This window comes from Sus scrofa, chromosome 15 (genome assembly GCF_000003025.6).
Source record: "Sus scrofa isolate TJ Tabasco breed Duroc chromosome 15, Sscrofa11.1, whole genome shotgun sequence".
Classification (NCBI taxonomy): domain Eukaryota; kingdom Metazoa; phylum Chordata; class Mammalia; order Artiodactyla; family Suidae; genus Sus; species Sus scrofa.
In genome coordinates, this window is record NC_010457.5 from 45,591,185 (window position 1) to 45,617,187 (window position 26,003).

The following is a 26,003-nucleotide window of genomic DNA, read 5'->3' on the forward strand; positions in this document are numbered from 1 at the left end:
AGGCCTTACCCCTCCCAACCCGGCTGTGTTTATAGCAGATAACGTCAGTGTTGCAGGCGCTCAGAGGACCAGTGTCTTACAAATACCTTTGTTTATTATCCTTCCAGGAGCCAAGGGTGGACAGAGTAAATGATGGTTGTGGAAAAAGACTTATTATAACCAATTCATTCCTTTGGGGTACGTGGGTTATAGAAATGCTTTGAAGCCCCCACACTGGCACTTTAAAGCTCTTAAGGAAGCCATTCACTTGATTCCGAGGCCTTTCAGCAACCAGCCATCCTCTCCTGATAAGTTCTGTCTCCTTGCAGAACACACCAGCCTCTTATTCTGGCTTCAGCTTCAATTTTTTTTTTTTTTTCCAGTTTGTGTGCATTTTTTTATTTTTTTAGGGAAATGCAAATTTACTTATTTTAATTACTCAATGAATTTATCATATCTGTAGTTGTATAATGATCATCACAATCCAATTTGACAGGATTTCCATCCCACAGCCCAAGCACATCCCCCACCCCCCAAACTGTCTCCCCTGGAGACCATAAGTTTTTCAAAGTCTGTGAGTCAGCATCTGTTCTGCAAAGAAGTTCCGTCTGTCCTTTTTTCAGATTCCACATGTCAGTGAAAGCATTTGATGTTGGTGTCTCATTGTACGGCTGACTTCACTTAGCATGATAATGTCTAGGTCCATCCATGTTGCTAAAAATGCTGGTATTTCGTACATAAATGTCCATCGACAGAGCAGTGGATCCAGAAGATGTGGTACATATACACAATGGAATATTACTCAGCTTCGATTTTACGAGAAGGCATCTCTTACTCCGTGTCCTCCCTCAAGGGTCTTCCTTCACGGCTAGCCACGCCCTCGGACCTGGGGTCATCTTCCCCTTTTCTTTAACTTGGTTCTGCTCTGAAATCGTTTCATGGTCTATCCACCTTTCCTCTCCCAGCCCACATGCCTCTCTCCACTCCGTCCAGATACATTTCTAGACAGTTTTTCCCTCGACCACCTAAATGCACCCAGAGTGGGGTCACTGACACGGTGTTGCCCGTCACTCCTCTTCAGCCTACTGCACTCCTAAAGCCACCAGATGAGTGGACTGGGCCAAGCAGGATTCGATGCAGGATTGAATTCAATGCAGGATTCCAAAGCAAAGACAATGCCGATTCAAGCCCCCACTCTGCAGGACTTCGTGGACAGTGTGACCCGATCCTCTTTCCAACCCTGAGCTGCCTCATCTTTCCTATACTCGTTTTCTCCTCCAAAAATGAGATCTGAAAGTTCCATCTAGATGACTTTGTGTTCAGATGATCGACATCTCAGTAACCCTCTCTTCCAGCTCACAAAGGACCTCCCTTCTCCCCCACACCCTACCCCCATGTTGTCTTTATTCTTAGCTATGTCTTACCTTAAATGTAAACTTTTCATCTGCGCCCACCCTCTCTGCCTAAACAAACTGCAACTTCGCTGAGGGTAGAAACTCCACCTCTTGTAAGTCTTTTGATACACCCAGAAAACCTACACATGCCATGCCCCAGAAATGAGCAGGACAAGAACCAGGCCAGCTCTGAAGATCAGCCAAGGTGGGGTTACCATGGCAGCTTGGCCCAGTCCACTCATCTGGTGGCTTTAGGAGTGAAAGGAACCGCAGAGACCCCCAAAACGGCACGGTACTGATGGGGGTGGAGTAGACACAGGTAGTTGTAGAAGTCCCGATAAAGACCATATTTAAAGAGGGAAACTTGGGGGACATTGGGAGATCTCTGTAAGTAAATAAATTGCTCAAAAAAGCCATCAGAACAAGGCAGGTTTGCATCATTAAGTGGAGCCTTGAGAATTGCCTCAGATCATTGGGTGGCAGATGGCATTAGGCCTGCATTCATATTCAGACCAAGGGCAAGGGCAGGACCACCCATCTGCGGATTTGAATACACACCTCAACTGATACCAAGGAGGAGCTGGTACTCCCAGAAAGGAAGAGGTGGGTTTTTCCAACCCCCACTCCCCTTGGATAACAAAACCAGTAGCCCACTGGATCCTCTGGGCGGAGCTTCCATGCCTGCCTGCTTGCATCTCTCACAAGCCTCCTATCTTAATAAATATATTTTTTTGCCTATCTCCTTGTCTCTCGCTGAATTCCTTCTGCACAGAGACATGAAGAACCTGAACCTCAGTGAGTCCAGATACAGGGTGAGTGATTATCATTTAAAACCTTGGGTTCAAGTCCCAATCTGGATTTAGGCTGGGTTCGAGTCCCGGAACGTGGGTTCAAGTTCCAATCTGTGTTCTGGCTAGGTTCAGGCCGTTAATACTGTCAGTTTCAGTATAGCCACAGGGAGGCCCCCAACATAGGTGCTTTTAGTGGGTCTCCAGCTGTTCCACTCACTCTTTCATTCACTCATTCAAAGATCATTATGGGAGTTCCCGTCGTGGCGCAGTGGTTAACGAATCCGACTAGGAACCATGAGGTTGCGGGTTTGATCCCTGCCCTTGCTCAGTGGGTTAAGGATCCGGCGTTGCCGTGAACTGTGGTGTAGGTCGCAGACCCAGATCGGATCCCGCGTTGCTGTGGCTATGGCGTAGGCTGGCAGCTACAGCTCCAATTAGACCCCTAGCCTGAGAACCTCCATATGCTGCGGGAGCGGCCCAAGAAATGGCAAAAAGACAAAAAAACAAAACAAAACAAAAAAACAAAGATCATCTACGGAGAGTGAGTGATGTTCCAGGAATAGGAAGAGAGAAGACACTTCCTGCCATCTAGGCAATCCCGATCTGGTGGGAGACAGGGAAGATGGCAATTCCCACACCCCACAGATCGTCCTGGGCACAGGATGATAAGGAGCTCTGGAGATGGAGTTCCCGTTGTGGCTCAGCAGTAACGAACTTGACTCGTATCCATGAGGATCGGGTTCCATCCCTGGCCTTGCTCAATGGGTTAAGGATCCAGCATTGCCATGAGATGTGGTGTAGGTCACAGACAGCTATGGCTGTGGAGTAGGCCTGCAGCTGTAGCTCTGATTGGACCCCTAGCCTGGGAACCTCCATCTGCCATGGGTGCATCCCTAAAAAGCAAAAAAAATAAAGCACTTCTGGAGAGCTCCGGAAGCATAGAGAAAAGCTGTCCACATTAGTTCCCACTGGGTGTGCAGCCTCTGGGAGGGTTCTGCCCAGCCAATGTGGTCACAACCTCTCTCTTAAGAAGAGCTCAGGACACAGGGAGGGGGCAGCAAGGAGAGGAGAGTGGGGAGCAGAAGGAGGGCTAAATACAAAGTGATGAGCTCTTCTGAGGGGATAAGGGGACAAGTAGAACTGCTGTGGCTCAGGAGCCGGTCGGCTCTTGCTGAAACGTAGCAACACAGACACAAGAGAGGATCATTTAAACAGCTCTGTTTCTGATCCCTCATCATAATAATATATTTCCTCTTCTAGTTTTTCACAAGCAACTGATCTGGAGAAAAAATGGTTAGCTGAAATATTTCAAAAAGGTTTCTGGATTTATTTTATTTATGTCTCTTTTTTTTAGGGCTTTACCCTCAGCATATTGAGTTCCCAGGCCAGGGGTCAGATCCCAGCCGCAGCTGTGACCCAAACCACAGCTGTGGCACAGCTGGATCCTTAACGCATTGTGCTGGGCTAGGGATCAAACCTGTGACCAGGCCACTGATAAGCAGATTTTTAGGAAGAGCAAATATAGCAAATATTGTGCCACAGCGGGCACAACTCCAAACCTCATTATTTGAAGATTCCATGTTTGCAAATTCACCTACTCACGGAAATACATTTATGATGCCCAAATCAATCCTCAGGCTGTGTTTCTGGCCCTTCACAGACATACACAAAGAGGTGAAAACTCTGAGTCATACAACGCACACATTCCCAAATAAAGGCCAAAGAGGTGATATTCTGCCTTCTTATTTCAGCTCTTTCTATAAATATGATACGTCCTTTTCACAGTCTATTTTGTGCAACATTTTTTGCTTTTTCCTGCTTTTGGGTGGTGGTTTTGCCGTCTAAAAAGACCCCAAGAGTGGTCTGTCTGAAGCACCATCTAGATTTCTCAGCACAAGGAGGCTGTGATGTACCTTGTGGAGAAAAACGTGTGTGAGATAACTTCCTTCAGACCCGAGTTAAGTATCGGGTTGTGAGTTCAATGTTACTGGATCACAATACAGATTAAATAGGGGAATCTTTAAGCAGAAACACACATAAAACCAGCTGCGTCTGCAACCTACACCACAGCTCACAGCAACGCCGGATCCTCAACCCACTGAGCAAGGCCAGGGATCAAACTTTCATCCTCACGAACACTAGTCAGGTTCTTAACCCACTGAGCCACATGGAAACTCCATGACTCTCTATTTCTAATAAGCTCTTGGGTCCCTGGACCACACTCTGAGGAGCAAGGCTCCAGACTACCTTTCATTTTTCAGTTCTGACTCCCCTGGCTCTTCTGTGATTTGCTACAAAGTCTGGTCATCCTGGCACCGGACCTCCTCCATCAGTCTCAGAGTGCCAGGCCCTGCTGCATCATCTACCTGTTGGTCCATCCCTTATTTACACACTATGCCTTCCTAACAAGGATGTGGCTCAGCTAAACCTCAGTGTTTATCGCTCACCAAGCCAAAATACTATAGAAATCACCCATGTAAAAACTGTTCTAAATCTTTAATTGGGACTGATTAAAAATAAGCAGATTTTTAGGAAAAGCAAATATAGCAAGCATCTGATCAGAGCAAGGGAAGTTCCATTATTAAGGGCTTCACTGGAGTTCCTGTCATGACTCAGTGGTTAACAAACCGAACTAGTATCCATGAGGACTTGGGTTCAATCCCTGGCCTCACTCAGTGGGTCAAGGATCTGGCATTGCCGTGAGCTGTGGTGAGGGTTGCAGATGCGGCTCAGATCCTGCATTGCTGTGGCTGTGGCGTAGGCCGGCAGCTATAGCTCTGATTAGACCCCTAGCCTGGGAACCTCCATATGCCGCAGGTGCAGCCCTAAAAAGACAAAAAGGACAGGGGCCTTCACTTATTTTAGGCTCTTTGACAAGGACATCTTCGATGATAACACAATGAAAACTAAATAACCCTTTTCCATGCAGGCACTTCCTCTTTCTTACTTGATTTTATAGCCCAGCCCCACCTCCCATACACGGAACAGGTAATGAATTTCCAGAGGTCCTGCCACATGACCCAGAAGGAAAAGGTTGCAGTTTGACACAGATTTCTCATGACTCTCAGAGGGTGAGTGTGCAGCCTTCTGTGACAGAAAGGAAAGGTGGAATTCTACCTTGAGCCTTGTACCACAAACTCAGGCCTACATGGCATGTGTTTTCTAACCTCCATCAGTGAAATTCAAGGTGACAGGTTGGCCTTCCTTCTATAAGGCAGGTTTCCCATGGGCACCAACACACAGATTTAACATTCACTACAGACCCCAAACTGACAACCATAAATAAAATCACACCTAAACGAACTGTATCGTACACTGCAGGGAAACCAAAAACATAGAGAAAAACCTTAAAAACATCCAGAGGAAAAGCAGGCTCATTACCTTCAAAAAACACAAAACAGAAATTTTCTAATGACTACTCAACAGAAGCAGGAAAAGAGAAGACAACAGAGAAAGTACCCCAAGAAAATAACTGCTATTTTAAAATGTTATATACAGTGAAAATTTCCTTCAAGAGTGAAGAGGAGGGAGGTCCCTGGTGATCTAGGGGTTAGAACTTAGAGCTTTCACCGCTGCCACCCGGGTTTATCCCTGGTCTGGGAATTGAGATCCCTCATCACACTGCTGTATGCCACGGGCAAAAAAAAAAAAAAAAAAAAGAATGAAGACGAAATAAAAAAATAAAGGCACCCTCACCCAGAGAGAAACCATAGAGAATTTCTACCAGCAGCCCCACAGCACATCAGTTCCCAGTTATAGCATCACAGGAGACAGGTCACAACGGGGCAAAGGGAGGCCAAAAGTATGGGAACTAAGCTCCTAAGCACAGGGTTAACTTTGAGGCAGAGGCTGAGCGCAGCAGTGCTTGGCCCCACCTCTTCTGTAGCTTCGTCGTTTGTTTTAAATGTGCCTGTGAGGGGTCTCGTCACCTAAGAGCCCTCCCCACCTAAGAGCTCTCCCCACAGAGCCATGTGCCACCCCTCTGATCAACCTACAGACTGGTCCAACACAAGCCAGTTCAAATCTATTTCCATCCATTAAACCTGCTCTCAGCTCTAACCAACGGGATCCTCTTCTCCCATGGTGGCATCGTCTGCACCATCCAGCATCCAGTGACCAAGAAGCATTTATTAAACACATATTATTACAAGGAACAGTGCTAAGTGCTGTGGAGGATTCAAAGATGTGTAAGACATGATCACTACCCTCAAGGAATTAGTAAGTTAACTGGGAGCATGAGGCATAAATCATACAAAGCTATCTAATAATACTGTAATTATAATCATAAAAGGCTGCAATAGAGATCAGAAGGCAGTATATGATTAATTGCCAACTAGGTGAACTCCTTCATAAATCATTATTAGATGGGTTCGTAAATGAAAGCTCTAAGGTGAAGGAAGAGCTTAGAGAATGGGGAGGAGTCACTTAGGCAGAGAGGAGGCTGCAAGTCCAGTCAGGCGAGGATTCAAATTGATTACACGAGGATTCAAATCCAGATCTTCTTGACTCCAAAGACTATGCCAGAAAGCTCTATACCAGTTGTTTTTTTTTTCAAACATCTGGCAGCAACCCATTAGAGGGTCAGGAAATCAATTTACTGGATGAAGATCAGCCTTACAGGATGAAGACGAGCACTTTAATTTTAATGTATGAGAATACAGAATAGAAATTATGAGAGTTCCCCATGTAAGAGGAAGCACTGTTTTACAAAACTTTTATTATGATTCTATATTATCTTACATGGGTACAGTGGCCCAAAAAAAGTATAAACGGCCTGGCACTGTGCCGAACTGCTTCCCAGTTGTGTATACAGATGCGTGTGAGCATGTGGGTGGTGGGGGAGTGAGTAATGATGGAAAGTAGAGAAGGGAAGAGAAGGATCCAGGAAGAGTAAGAAGCAGCAAACCCTTAGAATGGTACTGATTCCTGGGAGACGGAAGTCAAATGTGTGAGAGAAGTTTACCTGCACGTGCTTGGCATGGAAATATGTTCAGAGCTAAGATGACATGACTCTGAACATGACGGAGAGGGTCTGAGACCTACCCATTTGGCTATGCTTCATACTTTCCTGCCTACAATATTCAAATCACTCCACCTTCTCTGCGGGACCCTAGGATGAACTCAACAATTACCAGTCAGGAAATCAGGAAGATATTCAACATTTGGATGTAGGGGCTGACCCAGAAAAAAAGTTCGCCTCCCAGTATACATATTACCTGCCCCAAGGCAAAACCAATTTTAAAGGTTTGCTAAGATTTGGGAGAGTTAGTAAGCAACGGACATCAATGCATGCTACCCACTGTATCACTGATGTCAGTTTCACTTTACTGAATGTTAAAAAGATACATGTCATATTCCCATTGTGGCTCAGCAAAAACCAATCTGACGAGCATCTATGAGGATGCAGGTTCCATTCCTGGCTTCACTCAGTGGGTTAAGGATCCGGCGTTGCCGTGAGCTGTAGCATATGTGGAAGACATGGCTCAGATCTGGCATTGCTATGGCTGTGGCATAGGCTGGCAGCTCAGCTCTGATTTGATCCCTAGCCTGCCAAGGGTTCGGCCCTAAAAGAAAAAAAAGACAAAAAACCCCCCAAACCACCAAAAAAATACTTGTCATAGATCCATTAAGTATTTTAGTCTCAAGACCAGTGTTTCTCTGCTTTTAAGCAATTCAACCATGAATTCTCCTACTAAGTGGATTTTTCAAGAACCCAACCTTGGATGATGTGGCAGGATTGCTATAAATGGCTCAATATATCATAACCCATAGTTATACTCTGCTATACTTTCTTTTCACCTATACCAGCATCCCCAAACTGTCTGGGCAATGCGTTATTACCCGGGAAATGAAAAAAAAAAAATCTCTGACCCCCAACCAAGACCTACTGGATAAGAATCTCCAGGGTTTGGGCGCTCTTCTCCTGCCTCCCAGCAGCCCTGGGAGCTATTTGCTTTCCTTTAATAAAGACTTTGCTTTCTTGCTGCCTGTGTGTTCACAGAGTTCATTCTTTGACTGCATGAACAAGAACTCAGATTCCGATGACATCTTTCCGGCATCATCTTTTGGGGGCTCGTCCAGGGTCCGATCCAATACACCAGCGCTCACAAGGTCTACTAGAAGTCAATGAGATACTGAGCCATCAGTTACTAAAGAGAGAAACTAAAGATCGCCCGCAGCAGATTCATAAGAGGTCAGATCCAGCTTCAGCTTTTGGAGCTGCCCTCTGGAACTGGTTGACCTCCGCTTGGTGAAAGTATTTCCTCACCATAGTCATCAATGAGATCTTGCTCCTTTTATTCGGACCCCGTATAATTAATTAATTGTATTTCTTGCATCATTACATCCCGATTAAAAGCTATCGACCTTCAAATGGTGATAGCAGGGGTACCCAAGGTGATGTATCGAAGCCCACCTGAACATCCCATGAGTAGAGACCTAACTGCTTTCCCCCAAAGACACCCCTTTTCAGCGGGAAAAAGTCAGAGCATTCGCCACCCCTTTTCTCCAACTCTAGAAGGGGGGATTGAGGCAGAATAATAACTCAGGTAGTCAGTGCAGGAACATGGGCTTCGATGCATCCTTCGACATGGCTATTAACATTTGTGACTTAAGGGCTCCAGGGAGTAACATCCCCACAGGCCTTGTTTACTATGGCTCAGATGGACATTAATCCCTAATCCACTGTGACTCAGTTTATGGGAGAAAAGGGCAAAGAAACCATGAGAGCTACAGGACATTTCCACCCCTAAAACCCCTACTGGATAAGGGCTGATATAGGAACTGAGCAAGGCCAATGGGAGAAAACCACATCTTTCTGGACCCCATATTGGTGCCCCCCCCCATCTTTAAGGGATAAAAACCCTACAGGACAATAGAGAGCAGGGGCTCTTCTCCCCCTTCCCAGTGACCCTGGGAGCTCTTCGCTTTCCTTTAATAAAGACTTTACTTCCTTGCTGAAAAAAAAAATCTCCAGGGCTTAAGAATGAGGAGCTTTTGGTGGAGTTCCCTCGTGGTCCAGCGGTTACAACTCAGTGCTTTCACCACTGCAGCTTGGGTTCAAACTCTAGTTTTGGAACTGAGATGCCACATCAAAACACTGTATGCCACTACCAAAAAAAAAAAAAAAAAAAAAAAAAAGAATCAGGTATTTTTCTGTTATCCTAGAAAAACTCTCATATGAAAATAAGTGTAGGTATCCTTGCCATTAGTACCACTAGCTAATGGCCTTCCAGACCTAACCTCCAATAGTGTCATGAGAGAACAGGGAGGCCAATGGTGAATAGATTTCATCATGAATGGAATATTAATGCGTAGGAAATTAAAATTCTAAATACCACAGAACAAGTTTCCCATACTGAGAATCATCCAAATGATAGTTTTGCATATTCACCATCTACCCACAATTTTCTTATTAGGCATGTTTTCTATACCCTTTTAGAAGACATTATTGAAGGTACTCTGCAAAAATTTCCCTGTCTCTGACCACAAACTACCCTAGTACCTGAAACCGTGTGATTTAGCCTCTGAATCACAACCATAAGCTGACAGAGAAACTGACTTATGGCCATGACCCATGTGCTCGAAAGACACCAAAATATCTGTTTTTCAGTACTGCAGGTGACCCAACGGTCATTCTAGAAAACAGTTCTTAATGCAGTTCTCTAAAGAGAACAGAAGTTCTCCATCTGCCGAGTAAGACTTGAAAATATATGCAACATGTCACATCTATGCAGATGTGCACTCTTCCAAGAAAGGGTCCATCCCCGCCCTATAGGCTCTGCTTCCCTGCTCCCCCATCCCACCCCAGAATGTCTATTCTCTGGCCCCACTCTTTTCCCAAAAAGAGCTGCCCAGCTACCTCACCACAAATGGGTCTCACCTCCTCCCTCTTCTTCTTTGTTCCTGTGGCAGAAATTCAGGACTAGGCTGAATAATACCCAGTCATAACAAAAATACCATTACCAGAGCTTTCTAAAAGTCTCTGCAGGTTTTTTGTTGCGGCGATGGGTTTTGTTCCTTTGTTGTTTTGTTTTGCTTCTCCCTCATCAGTTCCTATTCCCTTTCCCACGGGAGCGCTTTTGGATTTTTCCACCTCACACTCCCCAAGTCACTTCCACACACATCAATCCAGGCAAACGATCCTGCCTCCAACTGCAGAGAGAAAAACAGAGACCACTACTCTCCCTTCTGAATGCCTGACTCCCTTCCCTCTTCAGACTTATCTGTGACTTCCTTTTTTCCTTCTTCAGACCAGGGGTGTGGTGATGTCACTCTCTGCCACAGGGAATATAGAAAAGTTTCAGAGAAGAAATACCCAGTATGATGATCTCTAGGTCCATTCATGTTGCTGCAACGGTTTACAGACAAATATTATATGACATCACTTATATGTGGAATCTAAAAAATAATACTAAAGAGGGAATTCTCCTCGTGGCTTGGTGGAAATGAATCTGACTAGGATCCATGAAGACAGAGGTTCAATCCCTGGCCTTGCTCAGTGGGTTAAGGATCGGGCGTTGCCATGAGAAGTGGTGTAGGTCGAAGACGCTACAGCTCTGATTGCACCCCTAGCCTGGGCACCTCCATATGCTGTGGGTGCAGCTCTAAAAAAAAAAGGTAATATGAATGAACTTATTTACAAAACAGAAATGAGCTCATAGAGAAAACAAACATATGGTTATCAAAGGGAAAGTGGGGGAGAGATAAATTGTGAGTATAGGATTAACAGAGGCACACTACCATATATAAAACAAAAACAAGGATTTACTCTATAGCACAGGGAACTCTATTCAATATCTTTTTTTTTTTTTTTTTTTTTAAGGGCTGCACATGCGGCATGTGAAGGTTTCCAGGCTAGAGGTCTAATCGGAGCCACAGCTGCCGGCCTACGCCACAGGCACAGCAATGTCAGATCCGAGCCACATCTGCAACCTACACCACAGCTCAAAGCAACGCCGGATCTTTAACCCACTGAGTAAGGCCTGGGGTCGAACCCGCAACCTCATGGTTTCCAATCGGATCCGTTTCTGCTGCACCATAAAGGGAACTCCCAGTATCTTGTGATAACCTATAATGGGAAATAATTTTAAAAGAATATATGTCAACTATACTCAATAAAACTTTTTAAAAAGGAAAACAATTAAAAGAATATATGTGTGTGTGTGTATGTGACTCACTTTGCCGTACACCTGAAACTAACAAAACACTGTACATCAAACATATTTTAGTTTTTTTTAAAAAAAGAGGAGAATACTGAGATTGCTTTCGACCTACTGAATTTGCGAGATCTTGGAATATACCAAGAGATGTTGGATGAGCAATTAGCTACGTGAGGCCAGCACTCAGAAGGGTCTTACCTGGCAATAGTCAGGCACCCCTTTATAGACTCTTCAAATGGCACCTCTTCCCCAAAGCTCACTCTGGCCATTTCAAAAGTGCCCTTGAATTCATAAAACACACTGCCTCTAACATGTATAGTCTTCGTTGCATTTTATGCACCTTACTTCATTGAGACAAACCTCTGTTAACATTGCTACCTATGTTAACATGTAAAACCACCTAGCCTTGCACTTTGCACCCAGCCAATAAATGCAGACCAGCCCCATCCACTGATACTGGACACGTACATCCAGACAGCTGCTGAACACCTGAAATGTGCCTGGTGTGAACGAGGAACCATTGGTCCCCAACAACAGACACATAGTTTCAAGGCCAGTTCTGACCTGTCTAAATCATAGTGAGTGGTCAGGTAAAAACAAAGAACTTGCATAGGATGCCCCTGTGGGGCTCCTGGAAAGGCAGGTTACCCACCCGACGCTGAAACTGTTCTATTCTGAGTTTTCCATCAGGCGGATTTGGAAAGGCCTGACTCATACTCTGCAAGCTCAATCACCTTTGGGAAAGCGGCCGGCTGGTAAGTGGGGGAGCTTCCTTCTGTGTGAGTAATCCATACCCCGTCTAGCCCTGCAAGCGCTGGGAAACAGGGCCTGCCCAGAGTATGCCACGCCACACCACAGTGACACTAACAACAGCTAACGAGCAGTGTCAGGCAAGTTCTCAGATGCTCACTTGATTCACAACAACCCTATACGGGAGGTGCCACTAAAATCCCCATTTAATAGATGAAGAAACTGAGGCACACCGGTTAAGAGACTTGCCCAAGCTCACAGAACACTTAGAGCTCAGAAATTAGACAGGAGTCTTAGGCTCTCAATTAGCCTGTGGACCCTCAGACCAAACTGGGATCCACATAAAGAGACCTCGAGGGCCCAGAGTCTGATCCAGGACCCCACCCACCCACCCCTGGGAGCCTGTGCTGGCCACGGAGCACTGCTCAGGGTCCACTTGTTGGGTCTGATGAACAGAAAGCAGCTTCCCCTCCCTCACCTCCCCCCACCCCCGTCACCCAGCCCACCCCCTTTAATTCACACTTCCTGCCCCTTCAGTACCTTCCTGGCTGGTGGAAATCAGCAAGCTGGACTGCATATCCTGTGCAGCCAGAGCTTTATTTTTGCAATTTGTACTAGGAAAACAGCATTTCCCCACTCCCATACGCCAAAATAAAATATTTTTCCACTCTCCACCCATTCACCTCCATCCTCGCTTGAAGAAGCAACAGGAAAGAAGCAAAGGGCTTTCCCCCTCACCCCCCCTTGAGTCACTGGGTGTATTTTCCAGTTGTTTCATTTTTGTTTCTGCCTCTGCCATAGAGCAGGGTCACCTGGGTCCTGGAGGGATCCTAGGAAAGCAGGCAAGGAGGAAAGTGCTGCCTGCCCTGCTTATTACTGATTAACCTGGAGGACTATTTCAGGAACGCAAACAAACCCCATAGAAGAGGTGCTCCAACCTCTTCGCGTCAATGTCACATGAACACTTTGTAAGGTACTGACAACTACTGGGCATTCTGGGTATTTGTCAATTTGCACACCCTCCAGTGTTGATGAAGAGCAACCCTTGCCTTTGAGGCCCTTTGCTTCTCCCTCATGTTTTGTTTCAGGACCTAAAAGGAGTGCCAAACCCCTGGCCCACAAACTCCACTCAAACCAGCTTCAATCTCTCAGCCACCTGTCTGTCCCACACACTCTGCACTAGCCTATTTCTTCTTGGAAATAAGGGGCCCTTTTAAATCTACCCTTCCCAAGAAGCTTCCTCTGACCAATGCAGATTCAACTGTAACCACAAGTATCATTTGGTTCATACTGGTGTGACAGCCTCAGAAGTATTTGGATAGTGGAGTTCCAATTGAGTTCAGCTGGTTAAGAACCCGACTAGTATCCATGAGGATGTGGCATTGCTGTGGCTGTGGTGTAGGCTGGCAGCTGCAGTTCTGATTTGACCCCTAGCCTGGGAACTTCCACGTGCCACAGGTAAAAAGAAAAAAAAAAAACCTAGATATTAACAATTGACTCAAATAATAAATTGACCTGGAACTTCTGAATAAGTGCTGATGATCTCCACAAGACCTAGAACGTCCTTATTTATCGAGAAGAATGGTGGCCAAGATGCAGGCCATTGCTGGAGGTCTGGCGGCACGTGACTCTGGGACAGCACAGCCATCCATGGACAAGGTGGGCACCGGGGAAGGCCTCAGTGGCTCATGTGTCCAGCACAACTGGGCAAAGGGTGAATCTGTGGCTGGTGCCACTTCTGTATCACGACGCCTTACGTGAGACAAGGATTGGGTAGGTGTGACCTTAAATGAGATATCAATATGCCATTTCTCTAAAAATTCGGAAATTCCTTAGTCTCTGCCACCACCTCCACGACCGACCGTATCTGGGAGTAGCTCCTAACTGAGGCCACTCCCAGAGCAAAGCTTAGGAACCACAGGCAGAGCGTAAGAGAACCCAAGATCCATATGCCCCAGTTTTCTCAGCTGTAAAATGGGGATCATTTCCTTAGGGTTTGTAGTAAGGATTAAACCAGATATGCCTAGTGCCCAGCCTACTATCTGATCAATGGTGGATATTTAATAATACATTGTTTTATATATATAATATATACATTATATGTATATAATATTATTTCTGCAGGCACACATTTATGGTCTAGAACATCTGATGGAGCATTATTTATAACAGCAGAAAATTTTAAACTGATCCAAATACTAGGCAGTGAGAAGATGGTTAAATAAAATGTGGTAGACTCAAATAACGGAATATTGTGACTAGAGAAGAACATTTCATTTGCATGGGAAAATGCTCAGAATATATATATGTTAATATAGTTAATAAACATAATTTTATATTCTAGGGATGTATTTTTATATATTCTATATAAGTCACACATAAATTAAGACAGCTCAGAATATAATACGAGACAATATGTGAAAAGAAGCAGGGAGCGAGGGTGCTTTTCATCCATCAGGGCAGTAAAGGCTGGGCCATGGTGGCTTCGCCGAGTTGGGTCCCAACGCTGACAGTGCTCCCTTCCTGGACAGCGCTGATGGCAGTCAACAATCACTTCTCCCAGGTGCTCGGAACTGGGCAGCTAGGGGACCGGGGCAGGGGGCACCCCAACACCAGGCAGCACCCTAGGAAGCATTGTATCAAGGTTCCTGAACACTTAGGGTAGCGGGCTGCAGTGCTTTACAGCAGGGGGTGTCTCGAGGGGTGCAGTCCCCATGGGGACGTGTAAAGTCCCACAACACCACAATGAGTGCCCTCCTGTGCTCTCGACAAGTCCTGAGTTTTCCAAGAGTCCTGAGGTCAGCAGGGTGCCCTCATTTGAGATTAGAAAATCAGGAGTTCCCGTCGTGGCTCAGTGGCTAACAAATCCAACTAGGAACCATGAGGTTGCGGCTTTGATCCCTGGCCTCACTCAGTGGGTTGAGGATCCGGCGTTGCTGTGAGCTGTGGTGGAGGTTGCAGATGTGGCTTGGATCTGGCGTTGCTGTGGCTGTGGTGTAGGCCGGCAGCTACAGCTCCGATTGGACCCCTAGCCTGGGAACCTCCATATGCTGCGGAAGCAGCCCTAGAAAAGGCAAAGAGCAAAAAAAAAAAAAAAAAAAAGAAGAAAAAGAAAATCAGAAAATGGCACCGGACAACACTCTTCTCAAAACAATGAAGAGAGTTCCTTCTACCCTTCCTCCCTCCCTCCCTTTATGAACAACGGTTTAGTCCCCAAACCCACTCGGCGAAACTGAGCAAAGCAGAGCAGTGGATCGAACAGTGTTCCCCCCAAATCTATGTCCACCCAGCACCTGAGAAGGTGACCTTGTTTGGAAATAGGGTCTTTGCAGATGTAATCAGGTTACAGTGCAGTCGCAATGGATAAGCATAGGCCCTAAAGCCACCACGATCGGTGTGCTGACAAGAGGGAAATGTGGGAGTTTCCGCTGTGGCTCAGCGGTAATGAATCTGAATAGCATCCATGAGGATGCAGGTCTGATCCCTGGCCTCACCCAGTGGGTTAAGGATCTGGTGGTGCCATGAGCTGTGGTGTAGGTCACAGATGCTGCTGGGATCTGGCATGGCTGTGGCTGTGGCGAGGGCAGCAGCTACAGCTCCAATTGCACCCTTAGCCTTGGAACTTCCATATGTCCTAAAAAAGGCCCTAAAAAGCAAAAAAAAAAAAAAAAAAAAAAAAAAAAAAAAAAAAAGGGAAATGTGGACACAGGCACACACACAGAGGAGGTCGCAGGAGCAGAGACAGAGGCGGGTGATTAGAGACTGGGGTGAGGCCAACCCATGTGGTACATTAGCCCAAAGCTTAGTTTCTAAATACTGTTCTCCACTGAAAGGAACAAGTCAAGGAAAGCCAAGGATTGGCAGCAACCACCTGAAGAGGCAAGACCCCTCTCTGTGGAGCATATGCTCCCTTGAACCCAGAGAAACAATCCTGCTGACACCTCGACTTAGGGCTTCTGGCCTCCAGAACCGTGGAACAGTAATCGTGTGCTGTTTAAGCCACCCAGCTTGTTGGTACTTAGGGCTGCCTTGACAGATGTAACGTGGCAGAAGTGAGGACAGAAGCACTCCAGCCTGGGTACTGGCATAAAGAGGGTGCCTCCACCCACCTGGGTGGGAGGAGCCAGCAGCCCTGGTGTGTGGAGCACTGATGCCCACAGGGGGCAGTGAGGATGGACACAGGAGGGGGACAGCAGCCACGCAGAGAGAACAGGCTCCTTCAGGAGGTCGGCCATCCAGTCCAGAGGGCAGAGATCAACAGCACAAAGTGAGGTGGGCTGACCACGGGAACGTGAGATCAGAAGTGTTCAAGCAATGGAGTAAATTAACTAATGCATTAAGGATGATGGGAGCCAGGTTTCTGGCTGTTGGGGAAGTTAGTTCAGCAAGAAAGAAAACTAGAATAACCCTGGGTGTTAGATTAGAATAGGATTGAATTTGTGGTTTTTCATCTATTTTGATAAATACAAAATAAACATAGATACAAAATAGTACATGAAAGAATATATATAAAAATAGTACAGATACTTCCTAACCCTGTTCACCAAGAGGGTAGACGGGGGCAGCAAGAGGCCAGTGGTGATAAGCACACGTAACGCCCAAAGCTTAGTTTCTAAATATTGTTCTCTACTGAAAGGAACCAGGGCTTCTTGGGGAAATGGCTGATTCCAAGCTGATTCCAGGGCTAGAACGGGAAAAGGAAAAGATGAGCCTGAACCATCCGGGGGGCCAGAAAGTAAGAAAGTGGTCAAAGAACGCTAGAAACACACTGAGAGAACATAGCAGCCAACTTAAAGGGGCTCCCACTGGCCAAATCTGAGACAATCTGAACATCGAAATGATAAAATCGTGTTGTAGCCCCCTGAACAAAATAGGGATCTATAAAGAACTAAACAGAGAAAGGAGAAAGCTTTTCCACAAAGTACCATGCCCACTAATAATTGTGCAAAGAGACAGGACCAGGAGATCTCCATTTGGCAGCTATCCAAGTAGCAATTATTCAGCCAAGAAATATCACGGATGCTAAAACCAGTGGGCAAAAAGGCTGATGAAGAAAAGGATACTTACACAGCCTCAGAGTACCTCCCACAAAACATTTTTTATTACAAAGAGAAAAAGAGTAACGTTACCATGGAAAAGCCTGACTGATACCTCCTTCCTCAAACGATCAAATGACCACTGCAGAAAATACATTTTCTTGCAGAAAATGAGTAACCTGAATCGAATCACGAGGAAACTGCCAACAAAGTCAAACTGATGGACATTCTGTAAGATAACTGATCTGTTATTATCAAAAAGGTCAAGTTTGTAGAAGTTAAGGAAAGATGACAAAGGTGTGACGCTTGAGCCGTCTTTTGCTATCAGCACATTATCGAGACAACCAGTAAACCTTAACAGGGTCTGTGGGTGAGATGGTCCTCGTGTCACCTGCCTGATTCTAACAGTCATGTTGGACAGTCCTCTCGTTTGCAGGACAGACGCACTCCAGGATTCAGGAGTAGTATGACTTGAGGCTGGCAACCTCTCCAGAGGTTCAGGAAAAAAAATCTTTGCAAATATTTGTGAAAACGTTCCTGTATGTCTGAAATTATGTTGCAAAGAAAAAGAGCTGGCAAGCAAGACAACAGCCAAGGTCGCAAGTAATTTACAATCCAGAGGGGGAAACGACAGCATTTCTGCAAATACAACAAACTCTAGCAAATTCCCCCTGCGGTGCTTAAATTAAATTGCTGGCAGTTTTTTCTTAATCCAGGCACCACGACTGTATTAAGCACACGCATCAATCACTTTATCCATAAGGGGCTGTGCGATCAAGCAACAATGATCTGAACAAGGAAACTCAAAGCATCTTTTCTGGGGCAAGATGGTCTTTAAGTCATTTTAAAGTGCAGGTTGTGCAGAAAACTAAAAGTGAGATGGCCAAAGACCCTGCCTGCATATTTTGGAGAAGGTGCTCTGATTTCAGCAAACATCTGAACTAGTATTTAATTCAAGTTATTCAGATTTGAAAACGTGAGAGTGGTTTGCAAGTGACATTGATTCACCGCACAGGCTAAGTCAGTGGTGGAGGAAAGAGGTCAGAAACACTGGCCTGGATGAAGGATGGCAGGTTTTAGATATTCCACCTTCAGGGACCCCACGCTGCAGGGTGCTCTGCAGGGCATTTCAGGCCAGTCCAAGTTGTCACCAGAGTCCCCAAAGCTGGCATTCCCAGCATAGTTTCATTTTCTTTCATGACAATAGTTCCCACCCACCCCCTAGCCTTCCCACCACTTGGCTCAAAAAAAGGCCCACCATGAGTAAAGGTTTTGCTTTTTGTTTCTTATTTACAACTTTGCCTCAACTTGGGGAAAACGGAAGCCTGAATAACCTTAAGTTCTAACTTGCTCTCACTTGGCTGGTCATTCCAGTAACTGCTTTGGCCTCCAAGTACCAAACAGAGCACATATTTACTGTTCCCCAAGAGAATAACACTGTAAGAACAGAAAGTGAAACCAGTGGGGCAAGAACAATTCCTTCCTTCAGCAAAGCCTGCACCAAGCAGCCATTCCAATGGCTGCCCCCACCTCCACCCCTCACCTCCCAACCTCAGCCCTGCAGCCCGAATACTCTCATAAAAGCATGAACACGATCTACTTAAAGCCTACCGCTGTCACATGCACAGGCTCCAGCTTCCCTCTGACCCCCTCCTCTGCTGGCCTTGCTCCCTGGCACTGCGGCCCAGCACTTCAGCCCAAGGCCTCAGTACCTACTGTCCCTCAGCCTCTAGGGCGCCCCCTCTCACTGGCTGACTCACAATCTTCAGGTCTTAGCTTCAAAGTCACGTCCTTAGCAAGCCTTCTTAGTCTCCCCAGGCCAGGCCAGGCCCCAAATCTGTCTGCTTCATTGGACAAGAATTTCCATGAGGTCCAAGACCAATTCTATCTGCTCACCACTCTATTTATTCCTGGGGCCTAAGAGTACGGCAAAAGCTGATGTTGAGTAAACAAACGATGAACTGACTGTGGATGCCAGGTATCAGAGATAAAGAAAAGGGGAACAGAGAGGGGCTTGCAGCTTAGTAAAAGAAAGCAGGTACACAATTACAATGAGGAAAATGATGATTGGCCCTTAAAAAAAAAAGGCTTATATATTAATGCTATGGAGAAGTCGTCTAAGAAAGCGGTGGCATATACATTTTTAAAAATTAATTCTTATAAACTCTGCTTTGCATTATTTTAGGGTTTCAAGATATAATCTGGAATCTTATTAACTTCAAAGCTGTATGTATGGAAATTCACAAGGAAATTACTGATGCCCAGCAGCACTGCATCTGCTATTACCGAGGGTGCAGAGATGGTCACTATGGTCACTACATCATTACTGTCCAAAATGGAACGCTTTTGAGTGTGACTGGGGCCCTATTAATAAGTCCATCTTGCCTCTAAACAGATGTGAAGAGAGACTGTCCCTGGAAAAACCAGGATTGGCAGCGGGGGGCAGGGAGCTGTTCGGGTCATGGGAGACAACTGCTCTTTTATTCAAAATCCTTGGACCAGATCTGTTTCAGAATTCAGTTTGGGGATTTTAGAGATAACATGGTATATACTCCATACAGAACATCACACTCCCAGCAATCTCTAGAGCAGAGCCCCTTAATCCAACAAGTAATATTTCTGCAGTAAAACGTGAACATTCACACTAGTTGGGATTAGTAAAAGCTATAAATAGCTTTATGCCAATTCAGGGAAGACTATACTGACAAATGAGTCATGATAAAAACTTTCAGTTTTCAGAGCTATTTGGATGGCAAAGAAGGGATTTGGGATCTGTAATTAATTTCAAGTTATTTCTATCCTTAGGGTATATTATTATTCCCATATTATACAAAAAGATCAGCGTCTTCTTCCTTATATTGCACTTAACATTATAAATTAGTCTGGCAGGCACTCTTCGTAAGTTCATGAATAACATGCACATTTTAAGTCCTGAAGTGGAAAAATTTAATGCAAATACTAAGTGAGGAAATACCTTTGTTAATTTTTTTTTTTTTTTTGTCTTTTTAGGGCCACATCTGCAGCATATGGAGGTTCCCAGGCTAGGGGTCCAATCATAGCTGTAGCCACCAGCCTACGCCACAGCCACAGCAATGGCAGATCTGAGCCGCATCAGTGACCTACACCACAGCTCACAGCAACACTGGATCCCTAACCCACTGAACAAGGCCAGGGATTGAACCCAAAACCTCATGGTTCCCAGTCGGATTCGCTTCCGCTGCACCACAACGGGAACTCCAGTTGAATATTTTTAAAAATTTGATATCTGAAGTAGCCGCTTAAAAATTAGTATTGCCTTTACATTAGGCCTACCTAGCAATGGATATACACATTTTACTTTACCAATCTAAGTATTTATTTATAAATTAAGAAGAGCTTTCAATTAAGATTCAAAGCTACTTTAAAAACATCCCCTCCATAGAGTTCCTTTATAATGACATTTGTAATGACATCATTCCTTCTCCTCCAACATTTTAGATATTTGATTTCAAAAGTAAATTTATTACACAGGAATTCCTTGCTGGCACAGTAGGTTAAGGATCCACTGTTGTCACTGCTGTGGCTCTGGTTAAAGCTGTGGCACAGGTTCAGTCCCTGGCCCAGGAACTTCTGAATGCCATGGGCATGGCCAAAAAAATTAGAAAAATAAATAAATCTATTACAAAGAATACTTTAATGAGCATCAAGTTACATCACATTTATTTGCCGTCTGTTCATACAGTCTATGCGGTGGGAGTGAGAACAGCATCATCTGCTGAGATAGTTACATGAACTAGTCTCCCATCTAACACAAGCCCTACTGCTCTGTGGAAACCATGGTATGAAAGAAAAAGACTTAATCCTCAATGGGGCACAAATGTAAATTTACTCAAGGAATTATCTGGAAAGCACACCCCTTACACTGAAAATAATTCTGAATGAGAGGGCTGTGAGACACATCGTTGCAATGTGATAATACCATATACACTGAACTGTTCTGGTTCTACGGGACTTGGGTAGAGGTTCTGCTCAGAGATCCTTGCACACACACACACTTCCTCCTGACATTGAGAAGAAAGAAAACACAGTGAGGCTAATGATGGTCAAGGTGAAGGAGCCCCAGAGACTTTCCTACCCAAAGGACCAAGGCACTCACACCAGCGGTTACCTTTACATGCATTGAACTGGACTGCTTATAAATATATGCATTCAAAAGTCAAACGTGGAGTTCTCATTGTGGCTCAGGGGAAGCAAATCTGACTAGTATCCATGAGGATGCAGGTTCGATCCCTGGCCTCCCTCAGTGGGTTAAGGAGCCAGCGCTGCCATGAGCTGTGGTGTAGGTTGCAGATGCGGCTCAGATCTGGCATTGCTGTGACTATGGCATAGGCCAGCAGCTGTAGCTCCTATTAGATCCCTAGCCTGGGAACCTCCATATGCCTAAGGTGTGGCCCTAAAAAATAAAAAAGACACACACACACACACACACACACAAAGTCAAATGTGCCTCCAAAAAACCGCTCTCCTGATTCCTCACCAGGAAAAAGATGGTGGTGGGACGATGATGACAATGACTAGGATATGCACCTGGCATTAAACCTGAAGCTCTTCCTACGTCAGCTCCTTTAACCCTCACAAGAACCCTAGGAGGTAGGTACTATTATTATTCTGATTTTCAGAAGAGGAAGCTGGGGCTTAGTTCCTGACCCCAGCATCCAAAACAGGCCTCAAGCTCCAGTGGACAGGATCCATCCACACGTGCCCTTTGGGCCCTCCAACAGACCCGATAGGAAACGGGCGTGCTTCCCAAGCTGTTCTCAGACACCACGCTAGTTCTGACAGTTGCTTCCTCGGGTCAGGAACAGTCCAGGGACTTTAAGTCCCCCAGGCCTACAGGTACAGAAAGAAAACCTAGAGCCAGGCTGTGGTTGCATTTCCCAACACTTTCTGTTTTGTTCGGTCTCTGTGCTGAGGGAGGAGCAACTAAGAATACAAGCCACCCCCAAGCAAGGATGGAACAAAAAGACAGTGAGCTGTCTGGGGCTTTTCCTAAAAGAGGAAGTCTTTTGACCCTGTATGACCCCAGGGCTGCAATGATGAAAACTGTGTGTGTGCATGCGCGTGAGCGTGCCTGAAATGCCTGAGCAAAACTTTGCAAAACCATCATACCTCTATTTGACATGCCTTCTGGTGACGTCAGCGACCCCTGAAGCACCCCCCTCCCCCAGCAGGCTGCCAAGGGAGTAACCGCGCAGAAAAGGCAACAGCGTGAACTCTACAGCCTGGTTCTAAATCCCAGCTCTATCACTTATTAGCTGTGTGGCCTTGGGTAAGTTATGAAGCCCATCTGTTCCTATAAGGCTTTGCAAGGATTAGATAAGTAACCATGTAAAATGTCTAGCATAGTCTAGAACAGTACATCTCACATGTACTTTGGGTCACAGGCACAAATTTTCCAAACCATAGGTATCAAAAATTTTTAAAGGATATTTTTGACCCTCACCATGGGTCAGATGTTTCCTAAGCAATTTAACCATGTATGAAACATATTTTCTAACAAAAATAAATAAACTTTTTTAAAAATTGAAAAACACTACAGTGATCTCAATCTGTTACATATATAAATGTAATATTCTAGTAAAAAACCAATTAAGAAGATAAGAACGCTGTGTGAAGTTGTACAAATAAATTACTTTCCGGATACATCTAAATTATGAAAAACCTAAAAGCATTTTTGAAAAATCCATCACTTTTTAAAACAGTTTTTTCTAGAAGAATTCATAGAAGGCAGTAAGGACCAAAAAGGGTAGACTGACTTTTAAGAAAACATTTCATAAATGTGAAATCACACTGGGTCCGCTGGGTGTGTTTGGCCCCAGACCCAGGTACCTAGGTAGCATCAGATTCTGCAATTCAGCAAAGCAAGAACCATGGACAGATTTCAAAGCATATGGACTCAGGCTCATACCGCACGTTCAAACCTTCTTTCCATATGGAAAATGGGAAAAAGAAGCAACCCTATTTTTCCCTGAATCAGCGTGTCCTCTGAGCACTTGCCTTTGCAGTAAAGTCTGAAAGACATGACTTCTTTTGGGAGTTAAGTGGGAAGTTCATTTCAGACTGTCCATCTTTGCATGAAGAGGTGGGTATCCCTGGAGCCATTCAGCTAAGTCGGCAGTACGAAAGCCCAGAAAAGACATCTCAGGCCTCAGGTACACTGAGAAAGTACAGAAAAAGGCAAATAAGATGGTGCCTGTGAGAACTGCGGACAGCAAAGTGGATCACTGAGATACTACACAGGGAAGCCTGGGGACGAGGAACACGGCAGGAGGTGGACAGGATCCGAATTATCTCAGTTGTTTTCAGCCCCCAAATCACTGTGTACCTGCCACGGCCTTGTGATTCTCTATGACCGACCATGGCTATGTCTGTCCCACCGGGACCACAGGAAAGACAAGAGGACGTGAGGAGAAAGAAGATGGCCATGCTTCAGTACTTACGTTTGAAAAGTCAAGTAACAGGGATTCTTAGAAGGGCCGGCATACTGGAACCTTCTAAGAAAAACTATTTACATAAAATGACAAAGTTATTTACTGCCATCTGATTTCAGCTCCATTCGGGGCCAACGATGTTGAAAACCAATGACTTCCCCAAAGATAGAAGCCTAAAAATGGTTTGCTCTGAAAATGGCTGGCATTGAAGGGCGTGGCCTGGCTCCCCCACCCCGCCCGCCGCCCGTCCCCCCCATGAGAATGATCGACTCCCTCCCTCATTCCACATCCACAGGGTCCCTGACAGCTTCCTTCTTGCTGCTACTTTTCCTGAGGGGATTTCCTTTGAGCTGTCCCCTCAGCCACTAAACTCTCTGTAAAGATTCTCCTCCTCCTCTTCTTCTTCCCCTTTCTTCTTCTTCTTCTATACTTATTATACTACTTATTATCATATACGTCATTATAGAGCCATTCCGTTCAGCTCTTGATGTTCAAATCGAGTTGAGATCCAACACACAAACTATAACCGTAGGCGCTCGTGATTCTACTCCTACAAGACGCCATCCTGATTACCAATGAATTCCAACTGGAAACAAGAGCCAAAACCGCTACTCACTCTAAAGACAACACGACCTCTGAATCAAGAACACATCTCTCCTCTACAGGGTGCATAAACGTCTTCAAATAATTTTAAAAGATACTCACTGCCATTAAACGAGTTCCAAATGGCACCTGGAAATTGGGTTTGTTCCACTCCATTGTCACCATATCCTCCTCTCTGCCAACCCCTTCCTGGACCACACTGGTTTCCATCCCCCTTTGCTGAAGCCGAAGGTGCGGAGAGAGCTGAGGTCTCGCGTCAAGCACACCTGACTAGACTGTCACCACTCACAACCTGTAACTTCTCCAAGTCTTAGTCTCTTCATCTATAAACAGAGATCTTAAGCAACTTGGCAGAGCTACTGTGAGGAAGAAATAGATAAAGGGCAGCTTCTCTCAAGAGGAAAAGTATGGGGCATGATTGCTTGGGCATCCCCTGAGATTTCCCCAGAGAAATTCCGGAGAGCAGAGCCAGTGCCCCACCTGAGAGCAGGGTGGACACAGCCAGATTCTTCACAAGGAGCAGGCGGGCACCCAGGGTCCGAGTTCTGGAATATGAGCGTTATCTCCAGCTTGCACGGGGCTGGCCAGATTAACCTTCCCAAACGTCTTAGCACCAGGCTCAAAACCCTGCAGTGGCTTCCCGGGTCCACTGAATAAAATCTGGACTCTTAGTCATCGTTAACTCAGCCCATGTCTCACTTTTTGAGTTCTTATCCCTCAGACGCCTTTCACCTTCTAAACTCAAGCAAAGCTCACAGCTTTCCTAACCCTAACCCTAACCCTAACCTGTGAACAGTCCTTGTGAGCAGGAATGGCTTCTGACTGCTCTTTAGACTTCCCCAGATATCAAGTACAGTACCTTGCACGTGATGCTATGTAATAATTATGTATTGATGAGGAAATAGAGGAATCCTTCCTGGAGAACCTTCTGGGAGCAGGGGATAGGCTGGAAAAGGCAGATGTTATGAACCATGTGTTGTGATGGATAAAACTTAAGATGAACAAGTGATAAACAAGTGGGAGGGTGGGGGATGATGACAAAAAAGCATGCAACCTAAAAAAGAATAATTTTACTCTTTTTGTGACCTTTCCCAGGTGAACCGAGTTAAGCATCTTCACAAACCTTTGAGTTACATTTATTTAACATTTCATTCAAAAAATCTTATGGAGCCAAGCAAGTTCTGTGAAAAGCTCTTTGGGAGATAAAAAGATGATGAGGACGTGATCTCTCTTCTCAAAAGGGCTCCATTTTTGGAATTCCCACTGTGGCTCAGCAGGTTAAGCATCCAACATAGTATCCATGAGGATTTGGGTTCAATCCCTGGCCTTGCCCCAGTAGGTTAAGGGATTAGTGTTGCCACAAGCTGCGGTGTGGGTCACTATTGCTGTGGCTGCAGCTGCAGCTCTAATTCGATCCCTAGCCTGAGAACTTCCATATGCCCGTAAAAAGAAAAAAAAAAAAAAGCCACGCTGTAGTGATGGGGACAGGAACATAAGCAACCAACTCTAAAACAAGGCAGCGGGTCCTGAAGGTGATACTAGAGAAACAAACCAAAGATGATAAAACTTGCCAGGATGCACCTCCCCTTACAACACATCCCACGATCACTGAACTCAACCAGCTCATTCAACACAACACAACTGGTTCTTGGTTCATTCTCTGCATCAAACTCACCCCAGTCATTCCACCTTCACAATCACAGGACCCTGCTTATTATAAAGGCAGGGGTTTTGGAACATATTTGTGGGGAGTTTATTATGTCAAAGCCTGGAAGAGAGAAAACACTGGGGGGCTTCAAAGAAGAAGGGGCATGTGAAG

At 45.3% G+C, this 26,003-nt stretch overlaps 1 protein-coding gene across 8 annotated transcripts in view; it reads right to left on the bottom strand.

The window, feature by feature from the left end:
• IRF2 (interferon regulatory factor 2) overlaps nucleotides 1-26,003 on the bottom strand; it is a 146,463-nt gene that overhangs the window by 44,406 nt on the left and 76,054 nt on the right. Inside the window, exon 2 of one of the 8 annotated variants that reach the window (XM_003483614.4) lies at nucleotides 23,148-23,307. The exons of 5 other annotated variants lie outside the window; for them this stretch is intronic. In XM_003483614.4, the coding sequence (XP_003483662.1) occupies nucleotides 23,148-23,252 (105 nt within the window). In that variant the 5' untranslated portion in view covers nucleotides 23,253-23,307. Of the gene's footprint in view, nucleotides 1-8,052; nucleotides 9,269-18,722; nucleotides 20,116-23,147; nucleotides 23,308-26,003 lie in introns of those variants that run through there. 2 more of the 8 variants (XM_005671701.3, XM_005671702.3) reach the window with 2 other exon arrangements.